We start from the raw sequence: 26,139 nt of genomic DNA, 5'->3' as shown, positions 1-26,139 counted from the left end.
ATTAAAATTGTATTATTATTATTATTATTAATAATAATAATAATAATAATTTTTTTGTTAGGGTTTGGGTGATAATAATAATAATAACAATAAATTATTAACATAGATTTTTTAATTCTGGTTTGGGTGTTTATTTATTAATATTTTATTATTATTATTATTATTATTATTATTAATAATAATAATAATAATTTTTTGTTAGGGTTTGGGTGATAATAATAATAAAATATTAATACATAAATACAAAAAAACCAGAATTAAAAAAAAATTATGTTAATAATTTATTGTGTTGTTATTATTATTATTATTATTAACACCCAAACCCTAACAAAAAAAAATATTATTATTATTATTATTATTAATAATAATAAAATATTAATAAACACCCAAACCAGAATTAAAAAATCTATGTTAATAATTTATTGTTATTATTATTATTATTATTATTATTGTTGTTGTTATTATTATATTAATTTATTAATTTAAAACATTTTAGAGTTGTCGCACTTTGAATGACAATTGCGCGGTCATGAAACCCAGTACCCATATGAAATTGTTTCTTTTTTTCACAAAAATAGAGTTAGAGTAGGATAGAGTGGGGTTAATATTTTCTGTATTGTCTTTTAATTTAAATTTTTTGGGTGTTAATAATAATAATAAAAAAAATAATTAATTAATTAATTAATAAATAAATAAATGTAAAATAAATAAAAAATATTTGACAATTGCACGGTCATGAAACCCTGTACCCATATAAAAAAATTTCTTTTTTTTTACAAAAATAGAGTTAGAGTAGGATAGAGTGGGGTTAATATTTTTTGTATTGTCTTTTTATTTTATTATTTTTTTTTGTTAGGGTTTGGGTGTTAATAATAATAATAATAATAATTAATTAATAAATAAATGTAAAATAAATAAAAAATATTTGACAATTGCACGGTCATGAAACCCTGTACCCATATGAAATTTTTTTTTTTTTTCACAAAAATAGAGTTAGAGTAGGATAGAGTGCGGTAATATTTTCTGTATTGTCTTTTTATTTTATTATTTTTTTTTTGTTAGGGTTTGGGTGTTAATAATAATAATAAAAATAATAATTAATTAATAAATAAATGTAAAATAAATAAAAAATATTTGACAATTGCACGGTCATGAAACCCTGTACCCATATGAAATTTTTTCTTTTTTTCACAAAAATAGAGTTAGAGTAGGATAGAGTGCGGTAATATTTTCTGTATTGTCTTTTTATTTTATTATTTTTTTTTTGTTAGGGTTTGGGTGTTAATAATAATAATAATTAATTAATAAATAAATGTAAAATAAATAAAAATATTCATAAATAATAATAAATAAATACAGTATATGAATAATATGTAATAATAAATAAATTGTAATTAACCCCTAACCTTAACCCCCTAACCCAGGGGTGGGCAACTGTGGCCCTCCAGCTGTTGTAGAACTACAAGTCCCATGAGGCATTGCAAAACTGACAGTTACAAGCATGACTCCCAAAGGCAGAGAAATGATGGGACTTGTAGTTCACCAACAGCTGGCGGGCCACAGTTGCTCACCCCTGCCCTAATCCTTTAAAAAAATAATTAAAAATGCATCCTCCAGGCTGATATGTCTGCTTCCACCAGGCCCCAGATCCCTGCCACCGCTCCCCTCTTCCTGCCCAGGCCGATTTTCAGCTTTCAGCATTGTCGCACTTTGATTGACAATTGTGCGGTCATGCAACACTACCCATATGATTTTTTTTTGATTTTTTTTTCACAAAAATAGAGTTAGAGTAGGATAGAGTGGGGTTAATATTTTCTGTATTGTCTTTTTATTATTTTTTTTGTCAGGGTTCGGGTGTTAATAATAATAATAATAATAATAATTCATTAATAAATTAATTAATAAATAAATGTAAAATAAATAAAACTATGCATAAATAATAATAAATAAATACAGTATCAGTATATGAATAATATTTAATATTAAATAAATTGTAATTAACCCCCTAATCCTTAAAAAAAAAATATTAAAAATGCATCCTCCAGGCTGATATGTCTACTTCCACCAGGCCCCAGATCCCTGCCACCACTACCCCCCTCCCCCCTTCCAGCTCAGGCCAATTTTCAGCTTTCAGCATTGTCGTTTTTGAGATTTGGTGTTTTTTTATTAGCCAATAGAGAAAACTAACATCTGTTGCACCATTGGTTGCTTTCTTTCAGCTTTATTAGTTTTTTCCATCACCTTTTATTTCTTTTTTTATTAATATTCATTTATTGTCATTTTTTGTTGTTAGAGTAGGGTAGAGTGGGGTTAATATTTTCTGTATTGTCTTTTTATGTTTTATTTTTTTTTTTGTTAGGGTTTGGGTGTTCATAATAATAATAATAATTAATTAATTAATTAATGTAAAATAAATAAAAATATTTGACAATTGCGCAGTCATGAAACCCAGTACCCATATGAATTTTTTTCTTTTTTTCACAAAAATAGAGTTAGAACAGGATAGAGTGGGGTTAATATTTTCTGTATTGTCTTTTTATATTTTTTATTTTTTATTTGTTAGTGTTTGGGTGTTAATAATAATAATAATAATAATAATAATAATAATAATTCATTAATAAATAAATGTTGAATAAATAAAAAATATTCATAAATAATAAAAAATAAGTACAGTATATGAATAATATTTAATAATAAATAAATTGTAATTAACCCCTAACCTTAACCCCCTAACCCTAAAAAAAATGTATTAAAAATGCATCCTCCAGGCTCATATGTCTACTTCCACCAGGCCCCAGATCCCTGCCACCACTACAACCCCCCCCCCCCCTCTTCCGGCCCAGGCCGATTTTCAGCGTTGTTATTTTTGAGCTTTGGTGTTTTTTTATTAGCCAATAGAGAAAACTAATATCTGTTGCACCATTGGTTGTTTTTTTTTCAGCTTTATTAGTTTTTCCATCACCTTTTATTTCTTTTTTTATTAATATTCATTTATTATAATTTTTTTTTGTTAGAGTAGGGTAGAGTGGGGTTAATATTTTCTGTGTTGTCTTTTTATTTTATTTTTTTTTTTTGTTAGGGTTTGGGTGTTAATAATAATAATTAATTAATAAATTACAATAAATAAAAATATTCATAAATAATAATAAATTAATACAGTATATGAATAATATGTAATAATAAATAAATTATAATTAATCCCTAGCCTTAACCCCCCTAACCCTTAAAAAAAATTATTAAAAATTATTAAAAAATCCTCCAGGCTGAAATGTCTACTTCCACCAGGCCCCAGATCCCTGCCACCACACTCCCCCCGTCCAGGCCAATTTTCAGCTTTCAGCATTGTCGCACTTTCAATGACAATTGCACGGTCATGCAACACTGTAGCCATGTGAAATGTATACTTTTTTTTCTCAAAAAAAGAGTTAGAGTAGGATAGAGTGGGGTTAATATTTTCTGTATTGTCTTTTTATTTTTTTTTGTTAGGGTTTGGGTGTTAATAATAATAATAATAATAATAATAATAATAATTCATTAATAAATAAATGTAAAATAAATAAAAAAAAATTCATAAATAAATAAATACAGTATATGAATAATATGTAATAATAAATAAATTGTACTTAACCCCTAACCCTTAAAAAAAATTAAAATGTATCCTCCAGGCTGATATGTCTACTTCCACCAGGCCCCAGATCCCTGCCACCACTCCCCCCTTCCTTCCCAGGCTGATTTTCAGCTCTCAGCGTTGTAGTTTTTAAGCTTTGGTGTTTTTTTATTAGCCAATAAAGAAAACTAACATCTGTTGCACCATTGGTTGCTTTCTTTCAGCTTGATTAGTTTTTCCATCACCTTTTATTTCTTTTTTTATTAATATTCATTTATTTCATTTTTTGTGAGAGTAGGGTAGAGTGGGGTTAATATTGTCTGTATTGTCTTTTTATTTATTTTTTTTGTTAGGGTTTGGGTGTTAATAATATTAATAATAATAATAATTCATAATAATTCATTAATAAATAAATAAAAATATTCATAAATAATAATCAATAAATACAGTATATAAATAATATGTAATAATAAATAAATTGTAATTAACCCCTAACCTCAACCCACTAACCCTTAAAAAAATTAAAATGCTTCCTCCAGGCTGATATGTCTACTTCCACCAGGCTCCAGATCCCTGCCACCACTCCCCCCTTCCAGTCCAGGCCGATTTTCAGCTCTCAGCACTGTTGCACTTTGAATGACAATTGTGCGGTCATGCAACACTGTACCCATATACATTTTTTTCTTTTTTTTCACAAAAATAGAGTTAGAGTAAGGTAGAGTGAGGTTAATATTTTCTGTATTGTCTTTTTATTTTTTTATTTTTTTTGTTAGCGTTTGGGTGTTAATAATAATATTAATAATAATAATAAAAATAATAATTAATTAATAAATAAATGTAAAATAAATAAAAATATTCATAAATAATAATAAATAAATACAGTATATGAATAATATGTAATAATCAATAAATTGTAATTAACCCCTAACCACTAATCGTTAAAAAAAATTTAAATGCATCCTTCAGGCTGATATGTCTACTTCCACCAGGCCCCAGATCCCTGCCACCACTCCCCCCTTCCAGTCCAGGCCAATTTTCAGCTTTTAGCGCTGTCGCACTTTGAATGACAATTGTGCGGTCATGCAACACTGTACCCATATGACATTTTTTCTTTTTTTTCACAAAAATAGAGTTAGAGTAGGATAGAGTGGGGTTAATATTTTCTGTATTGTCTTTTTATTATTTTTTTTGTTAGGGTTTGGGTGTTAATAATAATAATAATAATAAAAATAATTAATTAATAAATAAGTGTAAAAATATTCATAAATAATAATCAATAAATACAGTATATGAATAATATGTAATAATAAATAAAGTATAATTAACCCCTAACCTTAACCTCCTAACCCTTAAATTTTTTTTATTAAAAATGCATCCTTCAGGCTGATATGTCTGCTTCCACCAGGCCCCAGATCAATACCACCACTCCCCCCTTCCTGCCCAGGCCAATTTTCAGCTTTCAGCGTTGTTGCACTTTGCGGTCATGCAACACTGTACCCATATGAAATTTTTTATTTTTTTTCACAAAAATAGAGTTTTTCATTTGGTGGTATTTAATCGCTGCTGGGTGTTTTATTTTTTGCTAAACAAATTAACCATTAGCCGCCCGGCCAATGGCTGTTTGGCGGCTTCAAAAGTGCTACTGCACTCCGGGTGCACGCCATTTGGCGTGCTCCCGCACATGCGCAGTTTGCGCTAATGCAGAGCGGCGCAGCGGGGCGATCTGTCACCGCCCGTGCACCTCGGACACGGCCGATGACAGATCTGAGTACCGGCCCCCCGTTGCAGGTACCATGTGACCTGCTGTGACCAATCACAGCAGGTCACATGACAGTTGTATACAATGGGTGGCTTCATTCATGATGCCATCCATTGTATACTACTGCCTAGCTGTGAATGGTCACAGCTAATCACATGCACATGTCATGTGATTAGCTGTGACCAAATTACAGCTAAGCACAAAAAAAAAAAAAGCTGAATGAATCCATTTCATTCAGGTAAATGCTTGCTTATAGCAAAGTATTTCTTTGCTATAAGCAAATTGTGTAAAAAAAAAAAAAAAATACTGATCACTTCCCCAAAGTAGTACAATGTTACTATGGTAACATTGTACTACTTTGGTCATAGTAAAATATGAAAAAAAAATCTTAAAAAAAAATAAAAAAAAGTAATAAAAAATTAAAAATAATAAAAAAAATTAAAAAAAATTAAAAAAATATATATATATATATTTTTTTCATACTGTCACCAGTCAGTGTCCCTGTTCACCACCATGCCAGTTATATGATGACGCTGTACTGCACTGGTGACAGTATGTAAAAAAAATAGTGAAAATAATTTTTTTAAGTTTTTCATTTTCCGAAAAATTATGACAAAAAAAATACAACTTCAAAAAACTCGCCATGCCTCTTATGAAGTACGTCGGACTGTCTACTCTGCAAAAAGGGGTCATTTGGGGGATATCTGTACTGTCCTGACATTTGGGGGATATCTGTACTGTCCTGACATTTGGGGGATATCTGTACTGTCCTGACATTTGGGGGATATCTGTACTGTCCTGACATTTGGGGGATATCTGTACTGTTCTGACATTTGGGGGGATATATGTACTGTTCTGACATTTGGGGGATCTCTGTACTGTCCTGACATTTGGGGGGATATCTGTACCGTCCTGACATTTGGGGGATATCTGTACTGTTCTGACATTCTTGGACCTCAAGAAATTAGATTGGCCGTCAGTACTTCAGGATTGATCAATATTCAGATCTATACCATAGTTTGTGAACTCTATAACTTTCCTACAAACTAAATGATACATCCTAATTTGGGTTATTTTCACCAAAGACATGGAGCAGAATACTTCTCGGCCTAAATTTATGAAGAACAATTATTTATTTGTAAACTTTTATAACAGAAACAAAGAAAAACGTGTTTTTTCTTCAACATTTTTGGAATTTTTGTTAATTTAGCAAAAAATAAAAACCCCAGCGGTGATTAAATACCACCAAAAGAAAGCTCTAGTTGTGTGAAGAAAATGATAAAATTTTAGTTTGGGTACAATGTTGTATGACCGCGGAATTGTCATTCAAAGTGTGAGAGCGCTGAAACGTGAAAAATGGCCTGGGCAGGAAGGGGGAAAATTGCCCGGTATTGAAATGGTTAAAAAAGTGCAGTACAGCATCATCATACAACTGGTGTGGCGGTGATTGGGGACACTGACTTGTGACAGAGCAAAAAAAAAAAAAATAATAGTTGTTTTTTTTGAGAATTTTTCTCAAAAATTTTAGACATTTGGAGAATTTTTTCAGAAAAAATAATAAATTTTTTTTGGTATTACTTTTTTAATTATACTGTCACCAGTGCAGTAGAGCGTCATCATACAACTGGTGTGGAGGTGATGGGGGACACTGACTTGTGACAGAGCAAAAAAAAAAATAATAGTTTTTTTTTTGAGAATTTTTCTCAAAACATTTTTGACATATGGAGAATTTTTTCAGAAAAATAATAATTTTTTTTTTGGTAGTACTTTTTTAATGATACTGTCACCAGTGCAGTATAGCGTCATCATATAACTGGGCGGGGATCGGGGACACTGACTGGTGACAGAGCAAAAACAAAAAATAATAGTTTTTTTTCTTGAGAATTTTTCTGAAAAAATGTTTGACATTTGGAGAATTTTTTCAGAAAAATAATAATTTTTTTTTTTGTTTTACTTTTTAATTATACTGTCACCAGTGCAGTATAGCGTCATCATATAACTGGGCGGGGATCGGGGACACTGACTGGTGACAGAGCAAAAAAAAAAAAATAATAGTTTTTTTTCTTCAGAATTTTTCTGAAAAAATGTTTGACATTTGGAGAATTTTTTCAGAAAAATAATTTTTTTTTTGTATTACTTTTTTAATTATACTGTCACCAGTGCAGTATAGCATCATCATATAACTGGGCGGGGATCGGGGACACTGACTGGTGACAGTGCAAAACAAGAAATAATATTTTTTTTTGAGAATTTTTCTCAAAAAATGTTAGACATTTTGAGAATTTTTTCAGAAAAAAAATTTTTTTTTTTTTGCATTACTCTTTTTTTCTTTTTTAACATACTGTCACCAGTGCAGTACAGCATCATCATATAACTGGTGTGGGCGATGATTGGGGACACTGACTTGTGACAGAGAAAAAAAAAATAATAGTTTTTTTTTGAGAATTTTTCTCAAAAAATTTTAGACATTTGGAGAATTTTTTCAGAAAAAATATTTTATTTTTTTTTGGTATTACTTTTTTTTTCTTTTTTAAATATACTGTCACCAGTGCAGTACAGCGTCATCATTTAACTGGGCGGTGATCAGGGACACTGATTGGTGACAGTGCAAAACAAAAAATAATAATAATAATTTTTTTAAGAATTTTTCTCAAAAAATTTTAGACATTTTGAGAATTTGTTCAGAAAAAATAAAATTATTTTTTTTTGGTATTACTTTTTTTTCTTTTTTTAACATACTGTCACCAGTGCGGTACAGCATCATCATATAACTGGTGTGGCGATGATCGGGGACACTGACAAATGACAGTGCAAAAAAAAAAAATGATAGTAATAATTTGGGGGGGGGGGATTTTCTCAAACAATTTTAGATATTTGGAGAATTTTTTCAGAAAAACATACTGTTTAACATACTGTCACCAGTGCAGTACAGCGTCATCATATAACTGGTGTGGGCGGTGATCGGGGACACTGACTGGTGACAGTGCAAAGCAAAAAATAATAATTTTTTTTTTAGATTTTTTTCTCAAAAAACTTTAGACATGTGGAGAATTTTTTCAGAAAAATTTTTTCTTTTTTTGGTATTACTTTTTTTTTCTTTTTTTAATGTTTTTTTTTTTTTTTTTAACACTGTGACCAGAGCAATATAATGTTACCATAGCAACTTCGGGGAAGTGATCAGGATTTTTTTTTTTTCTCTTTAAACATTATGATTGCTTTTAGTTGTGAATTTCAGTGCTGAAAACAAGCGTTTTACCGAATGAACCGATTCATTCAGTTTGTTTTGTTGTGATTGGCTGTAAATTGGCCACAGCTAATCGCATGGTACAGGTGGGCTGTGATCAGGGGCGGACTGACCATTTGGAAACTCGGGCACTGCCCGAGGGCCCGGGGTCAGTAGGGGGCCCCATGAGATGCCCCTGGTACCTTTTTCATAGGCTTTTTTGAGTTTGGGCAAGGACACAGGAGCCCCATGATCCCCTATTGCCTGGGGGCCCCATGAGTTGTCAGTCCGCCCCTGGCTGTGATTGACCCTGTCTGTACCATGTGATCACTGTGACCAATCACAGCTAATGACACAATTGTAACAATGAACGGCATGAATCAGAGCCATCCTGGTGGCCAATGAGACAGAAAAGAAGGAAAATCCAAAAATTTACATTTATTCCCCAGAAGGAAAGGGAAAAGTACACCTTCCTGTGATTTGTGTTGGGTGGGGGCAGGATTAACCCCTCCCCCTCCAGAGGATTTACCCCCCTTCCTGACCAGTGACACTAAGGGGGTCTATTTATTAAAAAAAACAACAACTGTGCGAATGTCTTGAGCATTTGCACAGCTGCCACAAATAATCCCTGTAATTTTCCTGATATGTTTATTTCCTATTATCATCAGCTCCATCTAGTGCTCAAAAAAGTGCAAGACCTCAATCAGGAAAATAACGCATGATGGCCAGTAGATGGCGCTGACAATGATAGGAAATAAATATATTAGGAATTATTCTTGACGGCTGTGCTTGAGACATTCACACATCATTTTTTTTCTTTTATTATTAAAAAGACCCCCCTTATGCAGGCCATAGATGGGTCGAAAACCGGCCGTTTTTTTAAAAAAAACGAAAAATCGGTCGTTCAATAGGCCGACGTTACCACCAATGGTAAAAAAATCGGCCGATTTTTGTCCCGTCTACGGCCGGCATTTAACCCCATAATTACTTCTGTCCCTGCAGAGAGCCCCGCTATTATATTTTACATGAAAGTCTTGCAGTTGCAACAATGTATCCATTTGTATCCATTTCAGATACAGATGTTTTATTCAGATACAAATGGATACATTGTTGCAACCGCAAGACTTTCATGTAAAATATAATAGCGGACTGGAATTCTTCTTCTTATTATTAATTTTCTTCTTCTTATTTTCTTCTTCTTCTCCTTCTACTTCCTTTTCTTCTTCTTCCTTCTTCTCCTTCTTATTTTCTTCTTCTTCTCTTTCTTCTTCTTCCTCTTCTTCTACTTCCTTTTCCTCTTCTTCTCCTTCTTCTTATTTTCTTCTCCTTCTACTTCCTTTTCCTCTTCTTCTCCTTCTTATTTTCTTCTTCTTCTCTTTCTTCTTCTTTTTCTTCTTCTACTTCTTCTTCTCTTTCTTCTTCTTTTTCTTCTTCTTCTTCTCCTTCTTCTTTTTCTTTTTCTTCTTCTTATTTTTCTTCTTCTTGCAGGTCACAGCTCATGCACAGATATTTTATTGGTAAAACGATCGGCCGATTTGCCCATCATTGCCGGGAAAATCGTCGGATCGTCAAAATCGGCCACGAAATTTCCAACATGACTGATAGAAAAAATGTGCCAAAACTCCAAAAAATGGCCGACCAATTAACCCACTAACGGTGTGAAAATCTGCCGATTTTTTTTCATCCGATTTTCGACCCGTCTATGGCCCCCATTAGGAACATGCAATTTCACAGTAAGAGCTGTGAGAATGTGGAATAGACTCCCTCAGGTGTTGGTTGTGGCCAGCTCAGTGGATTGCTGTAGGAAAGTCCTGGATTCTTTCTTGGATACACAGAATATAACTGGATATAACATTTACAGGGAAAGTTGATCCAGGGAATATCCGATTGCCTCTCGGGGGATCAGGAAGGAATTTTTTCCGCTGCAGGAGGAGATTGGATCGTGCTTTGCTGGGTTGTTTGCCTTCCTCTGGATCAACTGTGGGTGTAGGATTATAACTTTTGTTTTTTTAATGGTTGAAATGGATGGACTTTTGTCTTTTTTCAGCCAGACTAACTATGTAATTGTAGATTCACACTGAAAAATGGTGCCACCCCGTAAATTTATTTTTTAAATCAATTTATTTATTATTTAAATCAGTTAAATTTGGTTTTGAAATGTGAATATTTATTTTTTTTATGAACAGACTGGCACCTCTTCCATCGCCTTGGACCATTTTCTGAAGGTACAAATATACAGAAAAAAACTTCTGCTGTGTCTATAGATTTGCCTGTTTTGAGCCACTTTGCATTAGAACAGCGCTGTGAAAAAATTGCCAAAACATTATTTTAAAAATGTAAAAAAAATAAATTAAAATTGTAAAAAAAAATTTAAAATTGTAAAAAAATTGTACAAAAAAAATTAAAATTTAATAAAAAATGATTATAGTGTGTAGAGAGGGCGGGACAGCGTATCCAGGGGGTGAACTTAATTTGGGATAATCCCCTGGTTGTGTTTATTTTTTGTTTCTAATCAGACTGGCACTTCTGCTGTGTCTATAGATTTGCCTGTTTTGAGCCACTTTGCATTAGAACAGCGCTGTGAAAAAATTGGCAAAAAATTATTTTAAAAATTTAAAAAAAAATTAAAATTGTAAAAAATTGTACAAAAAAAATTAAAATTGTAAAAAAATTGTAAAAAAAAAATTAAATTGTGAAAAATTGTAAAAAAAAAATTTAAATTGTAAAAAAAATGAATAAAAAATTATTATAGTGTGTAGAGAGGGCGGGACAGCATATCCAGGGGGTGAACTTAATTTAGGATAATCCCCTGGTTGTGTTTATTTGCTGTTTCTAATCAGACTGGAACCTCTTCCATTGCCTTGGACCATTTTCTGAAGGTACAAATATACAGAAATAAAATTCTGCTGTGTCTATAGATTTGCCTGTATTGAGCCATTTTGCATTAGAACAGCGCTGTGAAAAAATTGGCAAAAAATAATTTTAAAAATGTAAAAAAAAAAAATTTAATTTGTAAAAAATTGTAAAAAAAAATTTAAATTGTAAAATATTGTAAAAAAAAAATTAAAATTGTAAAAAAAAAAAATGTAATAAAAAATGATTATAGTGTGTAGAGAGGGCGGGACATTGTATCCAGGGGGTGAACTTAATTTGGGATAATCCCCTGGTTGTGTTTATTTGTTGTTTTAATCAGACTAAAAAGCTACACCCAATAGGTAGCATAATTTAGCCACACCCAATTTTTGCCACAGCGGGCTACGTGTGCTGAAGGTCACCATCTCCCTGTTAGGAACTCCAGTGCATTACTTTGCCCAGCGGCCCATAATGCTATTAAGATGGTACTGCTTGCAAAAGCGTATTTTATGGGTGCAAGAATGCTTTCATTTTATTTAGCCATGCCCCTTTAACCCCTCTCAGCCCTGACTCACACCAAATGCTTTTTGAAATCGAGCTACTTCAGCGCGATTTCAAAGCCGCCGATCAGTGCGACTTCATGTGCGGCTTGCTGCCATCTGTATAACTTCATGCACAGATGTGCAAGTTGCACGCAAAAAATAGTGCAGGAACCTTTTTCAAATTGGAGTTGCACCAATTTGAACGGTTCCATAGCCGGCAACAGGGTGCGACCTGTCATGTGACTTTGATCTGAAAAGTTGCACCGGTGTAAACTGGGGCTCACTGTTCATGCGATTTGGCCACACCCACTTTTCACCACATTACTGCTCTCCCAAAGGTGTCTCAGGTCTCTTGCAATCCTGTAGAGTAAAAAAAAAAATTCAAGTTTGGCTTGAAAAAAAGGAGGCTACCCAATGCCAAAAGTCTGAGAAGGGTTTTTTTTCCAGAGAACAGGTGGAGGAACCCCCCTTGCCTCCACCCCCTTCCCACCTCTGAGCACCAGCCCTTGGTTCCTCCCCCTACACACCTCTGAGCACCAGCCCTTGGTTCCTCCTCCTACACACCTCTGAGAACCAGCCCTTGGTTCCTCCCCCTACACACCTCTGAGCACCAGCCCTTGGTTCCTCCCCCTACACATTTCTGAGCACCAGCCCTTGGTTCCTCCCCCTACATACCTCTGAGCACCAGCCCTTGGTTCCTCCCCCTACACAACTCTGAGCACCAGCCCTTGGTTCCTCCCCCTACACACTTCTGAGCACCAGCCCTTGGTTCCTCCCCCTACACACCTCTGAGCACCAGCCCTTGGTTCCTCCCCCTACACACCTCTGAGCACCAGCCCTTGGCTCCTCCCCCTACACACCTCTGAGCGCCAGCCCTTGGCTCCTCCCCCTACACACCTCTGAGCACCAGCCCTTGGTTCCTCCCCCTACACACCTCTGAGCGCCAGCCCTTGGCTCCTCCCCCTACACACCTCTGAGCACCAGCCCTTGGTTCCTCCCCCTACACACCTCTGAGCGCCAGCCCTTGGCTCCTCCCCCTACACACCTCTGAGCACCAGCCCTTGGTTCCTCCCCCTACACACCTCTGAGCGCCAGCCCTTGGTTCCTCCCCCTACACACCTCTGAGCACCAGCCCTTGGTTCCTCCCCCTACACACCTCTGAGCGCCAGCCCTTGGTTCCTCCCCCTACACACCTCTGAGCACCAGCCCTTGGCTCCTCCCCCTACACACCTCTGAGCGCCAGCCCTTGTTTCCTCCCCCTACACACCTCTGAGCACCAGCCCTTGGCTCCTCCCCCTACACACCTCTGAGCGCCAGCCCTTGTTTCCTCCCCCTACACACCTCTGAGCACCAGCCCTTGGCTCCTCCCCCTACACACCTCTGAGCACCAGCCCTTGGTTCCTCCCCCTACACTCTTCTGAGCGCCAGCCCTTGGTTCCTCCCCCTACACACCTCTGAGCACCAGCCCTTGGTTCCTCCCCCTACACACCTCTTAGCACCAGCCCTTGGTTCCTCCCCCTACACACCTCTGAGCGCCAGCCCTTGGCTCCTCCCCCTACACACCTCTGAGCACCAGCCCTTGGTTCCTCCCCCTACACACCTCTGAGCGCCAGCCCTTGGCTCCTCCCCCTACACACCTCTGAGCACCAGCCCTTGGTTCCTCCCCCTACACACCTCTGAGCGCCAGCCCTTGGTTCCTCCCCCTACACACCTCTGAGCACCAGCCCTTGGTTCCTCCCCCTACACACCTCTGAGCGCCAGCCCTTGGTTCCTCCCCCTACACACCTCTGAGCACCAGCCCTTGGCTCCTCCCCCTACACACCTCTGAGCGCCAGCCCTTGTTTCCTCCCCCTACACACCTCTGAGCACCAGCCCTTGGTTCCTCCCCCTACACACCTCTGAGCACCAGCCCTTGGTTCCTCCCCCTACACACCTCTGAGCGCCAGCCCTTGGTTCCTCCCCCTACACACCTCTGAGCACCAGCCCTTGGCTCCTCCCCCTACACACCTCTGAGCGCCAGCCCTTGTTTCCTCCCCCTACACACCTCTGAGCACCAGCCCTTGGCTCCTCCCCCTACACACCTCTGAGCGCCAGCCCTTGTTTCCTCCCCCTACACACCTCTGAGCACCAGCCCTTGGCTCCTCCCCCTACACACCTCTGAGCACCAGCCCTTGGTTCCTCCCCCTACACTCTTCTGAGCGCCAGCCCTTGGTTCCTCCCCCTACACACCTCTGAGCACCAGCCCTTGGTTCCTCCCCCTACACACCTCTTAGCACCAGCCCTTGGTTCCTCCCCCTACACACCTCTTAGCACCAGCCCTTGGTTCCTCCCCCTACACACCTCTGAGCACCAGCCCTTGGTTCATCCCCCTACATACCTCCTGGTACTGCCTCTTTCAGAGAATACACAACCAAGTCTCATTCTGTGATGCTAAATTATTTGTATAGAATTTGTTAATGATAACAAGAAAAGCAGTAAAATAGATCCCCTGCAGGCAGAAACGATAGACAACAATAGACCCCCCCAGCAATAATAGACCCTGCTGCCAAAAAAATATTCCCCTAGCAACAATAGACCCTTTCTGCAATGCTCTCAAAGCAAGAATAGATCCCCCTCCAGCAACAATAGACCCTGCTGCAACAAAATACCCTCCAAGCAAGAATAGATCCCTGGTGACGATAGACCCTCCAGCACACTCCAGTTCTCCTTGCCATTGCATACATTCAGTGTTAGAGGGGCCAGAACTGAGTTCCTGGGTTTGAGACACGTTTTGATTTCTGAGCTCTCCCAGGGACTGAGAATTTCTGGATCTCATCCATTGGTCGGCCTTATTCTTTTACTGGGAATGAGGATGGTTTGATCTGCTTAGTTGCTGATAAGGGGATCTATTAGCATTGGATGACATACGGTAGATCTTATCATGGGGTCGTCCAACTACCTCCTGTCTTATATCTCCCCATTAACCAATTTCTCGGTAACAGATCTCTCTTTCTAATCTGACTGAATCAACGGCCAAGGAAGAGGAGAAGATCCGAACTGTGATGGATCAGTCTGCCTCCTTTTACGTCACGGACAAGTAAGTAGAATGAAAGATTCCCAGTCCTCAGAACTGATGGTATTAATGGTGTTCCCAACTCCAATGGTTTCCTTTATAACTTTTCAACAGCCCTATGGTGAGCCAGCTCCCACCTTCCTACGTTTGCCACCGCTGTTTTCAGTCCGATCATTTTATAAAGGATTGTCCTACAAAGAAGGTGAGTGGATATCCAAGACATGATGTTTAACAAAGGGCCATCTCAATGCATGGGTACTGCTCAGGGGCCCCAGGTCCACGGGGGCCCCATGATAATTTTGCATTACATCATATTTGCCAACTGTCCCGGATTTTCTGGGACAGTCACGCTTTTTACTAAGCTGTCCTGGGATGGCTGTGTCCCCGGCAAGGTCCTGGAATCTGAGCTGCGGGGACAGCAGAAGCCCATCACTGGCCTAAATCTACTATCAGAATGACATCTCCCCAAGCTACTTTCCTTCCACAGTTTCAGGGTTGATTTGCTCAGAGAATAGGTGCAGGAACTCCCCCCTTCTGAGTCTTTCTTGAGGGGTTCCTGAGTCACCTTCTGAGTCTTTGCACCCCACCCACCTCTGAGCACTGTGTCTTGGTTCCACCCCACCCACCTCCAAGCACTATCTCTTGGTTCCACCCCACCCACCTCCGAGCACTGTCTCTTGGTTCCACCCCACCCACCTCCGAGCACTGTCTCTTGGCTCCACCCCACCCACCTCCGAACACTGTCTCTTGGTTCCACCCCACCCACCTCCGAGCACTGTCTCTTGGTTCCACCCCACCCACCTCCGAGCACTGTCTCTTGGTTCCACCCCCCACCCACCTCCGAGCACTGTCTCTTGGTTCCACCCCACCCACCTCCGAGCACTGTCTCTTGGTTCCACCCCATCCACCTCCGAGCACTGTCTCTTGGTTCCACCCCACCAACTCCAAGCACTGTCTCTTGTTTCCACCCCACCCACCTCCGAGCGCTGTCTCTTGGTTCCACCCCACCCACCTCCGAGTGCTGTCTCTTGGTTCTACCCCACCCACCTCCGAGCACTGTCTCTTGGTTCCACCCCACCAACTCCAAGCGCTGTCTCTTGGTTCCACCCCACCCACCTCCGAGCGCTGTCTCTTGGTTCCACCCCACCCACCTCTGAGCGCTGTCTCTTGGTTCCACCCCACCCACCTCCGAGTGCTGTCTCTTGGTTCCACCCCACCCACCTCTGAGCGCTGTCTCTTGGTTCCACCCACCTCTGAGCACTGTCTCTTGGTTCCATCCCCCACGCACCTCTGAGCACTGTCTCTTGGTTCCACCCCCCACCCACCTCCGAGCACTGTCTCTTGGTTCCACCCCACCCACCTCCGAGCACTGTCTCTTGGTTCCACCCCACCAACTCCAAGCACTGTCTCTTGTTTCCACCCCACCCACCTCCGAGCGCTGTCTCTTGGTTCCACCCCACCCACCTCCGAGTGCTGTCTCTTGGTTCTACCCCACCCACCTCCGAGCACTGTCTCTTGGTTGCACCCCACCAACTCCAAGCGCTGTCTCTTGGTTCCACCCCACCCACCTCCGAGCGCTGTCTCTTGGTTCCACCCCACCCACCTCCGAGCGCTGTCTCTTGGTTCCACCCCACCCACCTCCGAGTGCTGTCTCTTGGTTCCACCCCACCCACCTCTGAGCGCTGTCTCTTGGTTCCACCCACCTCTGAGCACTGTCTCTTGGTTCCATCCCCCACCCACCTCTGAGAACTGTCTCTTGGTTCCACCCCCCACCCACCTCCGAGCACTGTCTCTTGGTTCCACCCCACCCACCTCCGAGCACTGTCTCTTGGTTCCACCCCTTACCCACCTCCCAGTACTGCTCCTTTAAGAGCATACAGAGCCAAATATCATTTTGTAGTGCAAAGCAATTTGTATGGAATTTGTTGATGATAAAAAGAAAAGCAGTAAAATGGATCCCCCGCAGCCAGCCTCTCAGCAACAATAGACCCCCAATAGGAACAACAGATACTCCAGCAGCCAGCATCTATAGACTCTTCAGAAGACAGCAACAATAGACCCCATCCTTCAACAGTAGATCCCTTCCAGCAACAACTGCCCCCCCAGCAACAGCAGATCCCCCACCAGTAACAACAGACCACCATGCACCTCCAGTGAGAATAGATCCTCCAACAATAGACCCCCAACAGGAACAGCAGATATTCAGCAGCTAGCATCTATAGACTCTTCAGAAGACAGCAACAATAGACCCTCTCCTTCAACAGTAGATCCCTTCCAGCAACAACTAACTCTCCCAGCAACAGCAGATCACCCATCAGTAACAACAGACCGCAATGCACCTCCAGTGAGAATAGATCCTCCAACAATAGACCCCCAACAGGAACAGCAGATATCCCAGCAGCCAGCATCTATAGACTCTTCAGAAGACAGCAACAATAGAACCCCTCCTTCAACAGTAGATCCCTTCCAGCAACAACTAACCCTCCCAGCAACAGCAGATCACCCATCAGTAACAACAGACCTCCATGCACCTCCAGTGAGAATAGATCCTCCAGCAGCCTGCATCAATAGACCTTTCAGCACACCCCAGCACCTCTGCCATTACAAATATTTCGTGCTGGAGGTGCAGGAACTGCATTCCCCCTGTGTTCCTGCTACAAAAAACCCTACAGGCGCTCTTCAGGTGCTATGCAGGGATTAAGGAAGAATCCTCATACTACGGCTGCTACTTGTGTGAACTGGATGTGTATTGCTCCAATTACATGGAATTAATAGGAGAAGAGAGCAGGTGGGGATCAGAGCCCCAGTGAATTACTTTGCCCAGGGGACCATGATGTTATTAGGACGTCTCTGGTTTAACATGGTTACATAACATAGCTGCCTTCAATCAATCGCTTGTTACTTACAGCACCCAATCAGATTCTTCCTTTCATTCTCACACACTGGACTGGAAACATGAAAGTGAACAGCTGATTGAGTGTTATCAACGACGAGATCAGTTGAGTCTTCACAGACTTAGTAGTGAAGCTCAACAGCTTGTCTATGCACTCTGTATGCTGCCATGCTGTGTTTCTCATTGCATCTATCGCATCTCCTGGAAATGGTAAATCCAAGTGTTAGAATGGATCCCCCCCCATTTCCACACTTGTCACTTACCTGATAGGAGATAATGAGGGCAGCCTCTCTTGTGTCTCCTGCTCAAGCATCCCTGGAAGAGAGACAGAGGGTGCAAAGGGACAGGAGTTCTGGAGGATGTAGTTTGCAAAACCCCAAACTGCAGATGTCGACCAGGAAGATCCAGTGGAACGTGCAAACAAGAGAACCAGGTGAGGAATCAGCAGGAGAACCAGGTGAGGAATCAGCAGAAGAACCAGGTGAGGAAACAGCAGGAGAACCAGGTGAGGAATCAGCAGGAGAACCAGGTGAGGAATCAGCAGGAGAACCAGGTGAGGAATCAGCAGAAGAACCAGGCGGGGAATCAGCAGGAGAACCAGGCGAGGAATCAGCAGGAGAACCAGGCGAGGAATCAGCAGGAGAATGAGGCGAAGAATCAGCAGGAGAACCAGGCAAGGAATAAGCAGGAGAAACAGGTGAGGAATTAGCAGGAGAACCAGGTGTGGAATCAGCAGGAGAACCAGGCGAGGAATCAGCAGGAACCCAGGTGAGGAATCAGCAGGAACCCAGGTGAGGAATCAGCAAGAGAACCAGGCGAGGGATCAGCAGGAGAACCAGGCGAGGAATCAGCAGGAACCCAGGCGAGGAATCCGTAGGAGAACCAGATGAGCAATCAGCAAGAAAACTAGGCAAGGAAAAAGCAGGAACCCAGGCGAGGAATCAGCAGGAGAACCAGGTGAGGAATCAGCAAGAAAACCAGGCAATTAATCAGCAGGAGAACCAGATGAGCAGGGGCAGACTGACAACTCATGGGGCCCCCAGGCAATAGGGGATCATGGGGCCCCTGTGTCTTTGCCCAAACTCAAAAAAGCCTATTAAAAAGGTACCAGGGACATCTCATGGGGCCCCCTACTGACCCCGGGCCCTAGGGCAGTGCCCCAGTTTCCAAATGATTAGTCTGCCCCTGCAGACAAGGAATCAGCACGAGAACCAGGCAATGAATCAGCAGGAGAACCAGGCGAGGAATCAGCAGGAGAACCAGGCATGGAATCAGCAGGAACCCAGGTGAGGAATCAGCAGGAACCCAGGTGAGGAATCAGCAGGAACCCAGGTGAGGAATCAGCAGGAACCCAGGTGAGGAATCAGCAAGAGAACCAGGTGAGGAATCAGCAGGAGAACCAGGCAAGGAAAAAGCAGGAACCCAGGCGAGGAATCAGCAGGAGAACCAGGTGAGGAATCAGCAAGAAAACCAGGCAATGAATCAGCAGGAGAACCAGATGAGCAGGGGCAGACTGACAACTCATGGGGCCCCCGGGCAATAGGGGATCATGGGGCCCCTGTGTCTTAGCCCAAACTCAAAAAAGCCTATGAAAAAGGTACCAGGGGCATCTCATGGGGCCCCCTACTGACCCCGGGCCCTCAGGCAGTGCCTGAGTTTCCAAATGGTCAGTCCACCCCTGCAGATGAGGAATCAGCAGGAAAACCAGGCGAGGAATCAGCAGGAGAACCAGCAGAAGTTAAAGGGCCACTCTGACTTGTCCAAACGTTCAGGATGGCAGAGCTCACTGATGATGTTGGCACACGTGTAGCAGCACTATGCAGAGAAGCAGGCAGATGAGTCAGCAAGTAGGGCAAGCAGGTAATCAACAATGGCATGGGACAGAATCGGAGGCAGAAGACAGATAAAGCTGAGGTCAATAAGGAGCAGGCAATGAAGTACCAAATCAGTACTGACACTGAGTGAGAGCATCTCTTAAATAGGCCGTCTGGTGCCAATGATGACTCTGGGCATTCTGTTTTGTTTCAAATGCCACTTTCTACATTGACATACTTCCTAAGACCCAGTCTGTGCAGACAGTATGGTCACCTGCTGACTTGACACCATTACAGGCAGCTTAACTCTTTAATTAGACAGAAGTTAAAACGTAAGTTTACCCAAAAGGGGAAGTTACTCTGTTCCTTCCTCTACCCCCCCCCCCCCATCATATTTGGCACATAATTGTTTGTGAGGGAGGGAGCGGGTTTTGACAGGCACCCATTTTCACTTCCGCTTGGATTGCCTAGTTCTCCTCCCCCCCCCCCATGCCCACAGCTTTCTGAGACACATCACAGGTCCCAGAAGGCTGCGGTACCATTAACAAAACACAGCATGGCTCCCACATGTGCATTGGCAGCCGGCTGTGAAACCGCAAGCAGTCACATCTGGCTGCCCACAGTTAAGACGCTGGCACTGGGGTCCAAAAACCAGTGAAGAAACTAGCTTGGGTGAGGACAGCGCTGGATCCCTGGACACATAAAAGTCTGTTACTAAAAGTCAACAGCCACAGTTTTTGCAGCTGCCGACTTTTAATTTTTACATAAGCGACTGAAGAACTTCTTTAACCACATGCCGCCCAGCCACTGTAGAAATACGGCGGCAGGGCGACAGGGCAGCACGGCTGGGCAAAACCACGTTTTAAAACACGTGTTTGCAAAACAGGTAGGGGGCGCGCGTGGGGCGTGCCACCGCCCTACCTGTCCCGCCGATCACAGCCGCGGATGTCAGTCGCCGGGTCACAGCCGGTAGTTACTGGCTGTGTCCCGCCGATTAACAGCAATCACTGACAGAGAGCAGGGCTGCAGTAGCTCTGCTCTCTGTCAGTTCCCTGTCAGCTCCTGACATGCTGAGCAGGAGAGAAGAGTTTATCTCTCCCGATCAGCATGTCCCCCGTGCAGTACACCCCCCCCCACTCCCTATTAAAACACTCCCCTCACACAGTTAACCCTTTCAGTAAATAAAAAAGTTAACCCCTTCCTCCCCAGTGCCATTAGTACAGTGTCAGTGTTTTTTTTTTTGCACTGATCACTGTATTGGTGTCACTGGGGATGTCAGTGACCCCAAGTCAGTTCCCCCCAGTGTCAGTTCTGCCATAAGTCGCTGATCGCCGCCATAAGTCACTGATGACGCCATTATTAGTATAAAAAAAATAAAAAAATCCCAGTATCTTTCCCGCCATATGTAAACACTATAACTTTCACGTAAACCAATTAATTTACACGTATTGGGTTTCTTCTTAGCAAAGACATGTCGCAGAATGCATTTTGGATGAAATTTATGACGAAATTTGATTTTTAAATTTTTTTTACTGGACATGTTTTATAGCAAAAACTCCAAAATATTGTTTTTTTTTTCTCAAAATTGTCAGCCTTTTTTTTTTTATAGCGCAAAAAATAAAAACCGCAGAGGCAATCAAATACCATTGAAAGAAAGCTCAATTTGTGTAAAAAAAAGGACGTAAATGTCATTTATGTACCGTATTGCATGACCGCGCAATTGTCCGTTAAACTAGCGCAGCGCTGTATAGCAACAAAATGGTGTAAATTGCAGTATCTATACCATAGTTTGTAGACGCTATAACTTTCACACAAAGCAATCAATATACACTTATTGGGATTTTTTTTACCAAAAACATGGAGCAGAATACATTTTTGCCTAAATTTATAACTAACTTTGAGTTTACTATATATTTTTTATAGCTGAAAGTAAAAAATATAATTTTTCTTCAAAATTTTTGGTCTTTTTTTGTTTATAACGTGAAAAATAAAAAGCGCACAGGTGATCAAATACCACCAAAAGAAAGCTCTATCTGTGTGAAAAAAAGGACATAAATTTCGTTTGGGTGCAGCATTGCATGACCGCGCAATTATCAGTTGAATTAGTGCACCGCCGAGTAGCAAAAACAGGCGTGGTCATTAAGGGGGGTAAATCCTCAGGAGGGCAAGTGGTTAAATACAATGCAATTTTACTTTAGCTAGTTGCAGTACAGAGGATGTTTTTTCTAGTCTTTTGAAGTGTTAGAAGATAATAAGTTTCCTAAGCCCTATCTCTGCAAACTACAAACACTAACGGACTAAAGGAACATGGAAGAAATATGGAGAGTCTAGCAAGGACTGAACTAACTAGTACTAAACAAGAGTGGAAGACAGAGAGAGAGAAACCAAAATCCCATAGTAAACAAGTTAAACAACATAACCTGACACAGTTTAATAAAATCCAGAGAAAATATATGTAAATGGAACAGAACACACATGGCTGGGATATTAAACAGTTTTTAGAGAAAGTTATGGCTGTTAGTTATATTCACATATCATGTGTACTAAATGTGTTTCCACCTTTACAGAAGCCTCAAACAATTAAAAAAACCACAGGGATCCCACGGACCTTCCTAAAGGAGATTGATGATCCCAATATGGCCGGAGCCATGCTTACAAACACCGGAAGATATGTCATTCCCATCATTAATGCGTAAGTGTCCCAATCACCATGTACAGTGTGGATCGAAAGTTTGGGCACCCCAGCTAAAAATTTGTATTAATGTGCATAAAGAAGCCAAGAAAAGATGGAAAAATCTCCAAAAGGCATCAAATTACAGATTAGACATTCCTATAATATGTCAACAAAAGTTAGATTTTATTTCCATCATTTACACTTTCAAAATAACAGAAAACAAAAAAATGGCGTCTGCAAAAGTTTGGGCCCCCTGCAGAGTTAATATCTTGTTCTGCCCCCTTTGGCAAGTATCACAGCTTGTAAACGCTTTTTGTAGCCAGCCAAGAGTCTTTCAATTCTTGTTTGAGGTATCTTTGCCCATTCTTCCTTACAAAAGTCTTCCAGTTCTTTGAGATTTCTGGGCTGTCTGTCACGCACTGCTCTTTTATGGTCTATCCATAGATTTTCAATTATGTTGAGGTCAGGAGATTGTGAAGGCCATGGCAAAACCTTCAGTTTACGCCTCTTGATGTAATCCCCCGTGGATTTCGAGGTGTGTTTAGGATCATTATCCATTTGTAGAAGCCATCCTCTCTTTAACTTCAGCTTTTTCACAGATGGCATCACGTTACCATCCAAAATGTGCTGAAATTTTATTGAATGCATTTTTCCTTCTACTCGTGAGATGTTCCCTGTGCCACTGGCTGCAACACAACCCCAAAGCATGATTGATCTAACCCCATGCTTAACAGTTGGACAGAGGTTCTTTTCATTCAATTCTGTGCCCCTTCTTCTCCAAACGTACCTTTGCTCATTCCGGCCAAAAAGTTCAATTTTAACCTCATCGGTCCACAGAACTTGTTTCCAAAATGCATCAGGCTTGTCTATATGTTCATTTGCAAAGTTCAAACGATGATTTTTGTGGTGAGGACGTAGAAGAGGTTTTCTTCTGATGACTCTTCCATGAAGACCATATTTGTACAAGTATCTCTTTATAGTGGAATAGTGTACCACAACTCCAGTGTCTGCCAGATCTTTCTGGAGGGATTGTGCAGTCAAACGTGGGTTTTGAATTGTTTTTCTCATAATCCTGCGAGCTGTTCTGTCTGATATTTTTCTTGGTCATCCAGATCTTGCTTTAACTTCCACTGTTCCTGATGACTGCCATTTCTTAATTACATTCCGAACAGCGGATATTGACATCTGAAAACGCTTTGCTATCTTCTTATAGCCTTCTCCAGCTTTGTGAGCGTCAACTATTTTCAGTTTCAGTTTTCTAGACAACTGCTTAGAACAACCCATGGTGCTGATTGTTGGGGCAAGGTCAGATGAGTCTGGGCATTTAAAACCTTTGAGAGTGACATCACCTGGTCTTCCCAGATGATGACTGAGAACAATCCATGACACTGGCAGGTCTCAGCTTGGCAAAGGGGGCAGTGCATGCTATAAATTCTGCAGGGTGCCCAAACTTTTGCAGACGCCATTTTTTTGTTTTCTGTTATTTTGAAAGTGTAAATGATGGAAATAAAATCTAACTTTTGTTGACATATTATAAGAATGTCTAATCTGTAATTTGATGCCTTTTGGAGATTTTTCCATCTTTCCTTGGCTTCTTTATGCACATTAATACAAATTTTTAGCTGGGGTGCCCAAACTTTCGATCCCCACTGTATGACAAGGGGGAGGTTCAGCAGGCCAGTGCTATTCATCACAGGTTCCTCTTATATTACAGTGAGGCGTATGCTATAAAGAAAATAGAGAAACCTCCGTTTCTTCCAATAGAGCCGCCATCATCTCCTGGAGAGAGAGAACAAATACCAGACAAGGCGGTGTGTCTTCTATGTAAAGACATTATGACTGATGCAGCCGCTGTCCCCTGCTGTGCAAACAGCTTCTGTGATGATTGTGAGTGTCTCTGGTTTTCAATTTTTGGAGTTTGCTTAAGCTGGACTTACACCTGAAGAATTTCATTAGAAATGTATAGTTTTCAGAACGTTCGTTCAATTATTTAAGAGTTAAAGTGGACAATTCAGCAATCGGTTAGACCAAGTTGAAGAACAAGGATGGAAAATGTTTGTTGAATCTAATGAAAATGAACAAATTTGTAATAGCTGAATTCACTCCCGACCAGGAAAGATTGTATGTGGATGCACTTGGTAAAGTTGATCCGGAAGCAGAAAGTTTGTTCCGCAAAAATTGAGACATTGACATGGTACTCAAACTAAGTTCTTGAAGACACCATCAAATGTTTTTTATACTTTCTCGTCAGAATGTTCAAATGAAATTCTACAGATGTAATTGCAGCAAGAATGGGATTTCTTAGTCAATGGGAATTGATGACATTGACATGGTGCTCAAGGTAAACGTCTTTCAAAATTAGTCGAGTCCATGAAGACATCAAATGATTTTTTATACTACTTTCTCATCTGAACGTTAGAATGCAATTCTACAGGTGTAATGCCAACATTAAACACAACAAACACTTTACTCCTGCGCTAGGAAAGGACTCAGTAGACCCAATAGCAATGTTCTGGAATTTTCTGGAATATGCACTGCTTGCTGCCCTCAACAGACCGGGGTGGTCCAAATACACTGGATACAAATGGAGAAACAGAAAAAGGGCGCACCGACCTAGTGCATTATCGGTTAAAATAATTTATTGAAGAAACAAAATAGGTATCATACTCACAATGGACATAATAACACAGGCTTGTCAAACTGAACAAGATGTATGATCCAAACAACATCTGAGTTCATACGATGGAACCATGGATGACCAACTGGCTAACGCGTTTCGAGGACACAACCTCTTCCTCAGAGCCAACACTACAGGAGTCTGCACTTCTCTTTATATAAGTTACTAAATGGTAACAAAAGGGCTGTATCAGAACCACCCGAAGGCGGAGCCTGACATCACATGACCCGTTAGCATCAAAATTGAACAAAAAAAAAAAAAAAAAACCTTTTATAATAATAATATATATATAATAATTAATTAAATGATGATTAAGAATTCTTAATCATCATTTAATTAATTATTATATATATATTATTATTATAAAAGGTTTTTTTTTTGTTTTTTTTTGTTTTTTTGTTTTGTTCAATTTTGATGCTAACGGGTCATGTGATGTCAGGCTTCGCCTTCGGGTGGTTCTGATACAGCCCTTTTGTTACCATTTAGTAACTTATATAAAGAGAAGTGCAACTGTAGTGTTGGCTCTGAGGAAGAGGTTGTGTCCTCGAAACACGTTAGCCAGTTGGTCATCCAGGGTTCCATCGTATGGACTCAGATGTTGTTTGGATCATACATCTTGTTCCGTTTGACATGCCTGTGTTATTATGTCCATTGTGAGTATGATACCTATATTGTTTCTTCAATAAATGATTTTAAACGATAATGCACTAGGTCGGTGCGCCCTTTTTCTGTTTCTCCATTTAATGCCAACATTAGTCTGCCAGGAATGGGAATTCTTGGTCAATAGCAATGATGATATATATTTTTTTATTTTTTATTGTAAATTTTTTATTCATTTTCAACATAACAAAATTGACATCACAAGTCCATTGGGACATAAAACAATAAACTGAACAGTGCTACTTCAGCATTTGGGTCTATGTCATCATATTATAACTTGATTATCAAGGAATAGGATCTTAATCCTTAAACAGTGACTAATAACCCATTGTGGGGAAATATCCCTTTCAAATAATAATAGAGATAGAAAAAAAAGAGAGACAAA

The 26,139-nt window shown here is 40.5% G+C and overlaps 1 protein-coding gene across 1 annotated transcript in view; it reads left to right on the top strand.

Moving 5' to 3' along the window:
- Nucleotides 1–26,139, top strand: part of LOC149438151 (uncharacterized) — a 51,050-nt gene that overhangs the window by 4,290 nt on the left and 20,621 nt on the right. Inside the window, exons 3-7 of the mRNA XM_089660194.1 lie at nt 10,776–10,814; nt 14,966–15,060; nt 15,151–15,238; nt 22,311–22,435; nt 24,132–24,304. Of these exons, the coding sequence (XP_089516320.1) occupies nt 10,776–10,814; nt 14,966–15,060; nt 15,151–15,238; nt 22,311–22,435; nt 24,132–24,304 (520 nt within the window). The remainder of the gene's footprint in view (nt 1–10,775; nt 10,815–14,965; nt 15,061–15,150; nt 15,239–22,310; nt 22,436–24,131; nt 24,305–26,139) is intronic.

This window comes from Staurois parvus, unplaced genomic scaffold (genome assembly GCF_062004578.1).
Source record: "Staurois parvus isolate SC_StPar_1 unplaced genomic scaffold, SC_StPar_1.0 ptg001210l, whole genome shotgun sequence".
Lineage (NCBI taxonomy): Eukaryota > Metazoa > Chordata > Amphibia > Anura > Ranidae > Staurois > Staurois parvus.
This window is presented reverse-complemented; position numbering and strand designations above follow the sequence as displayed.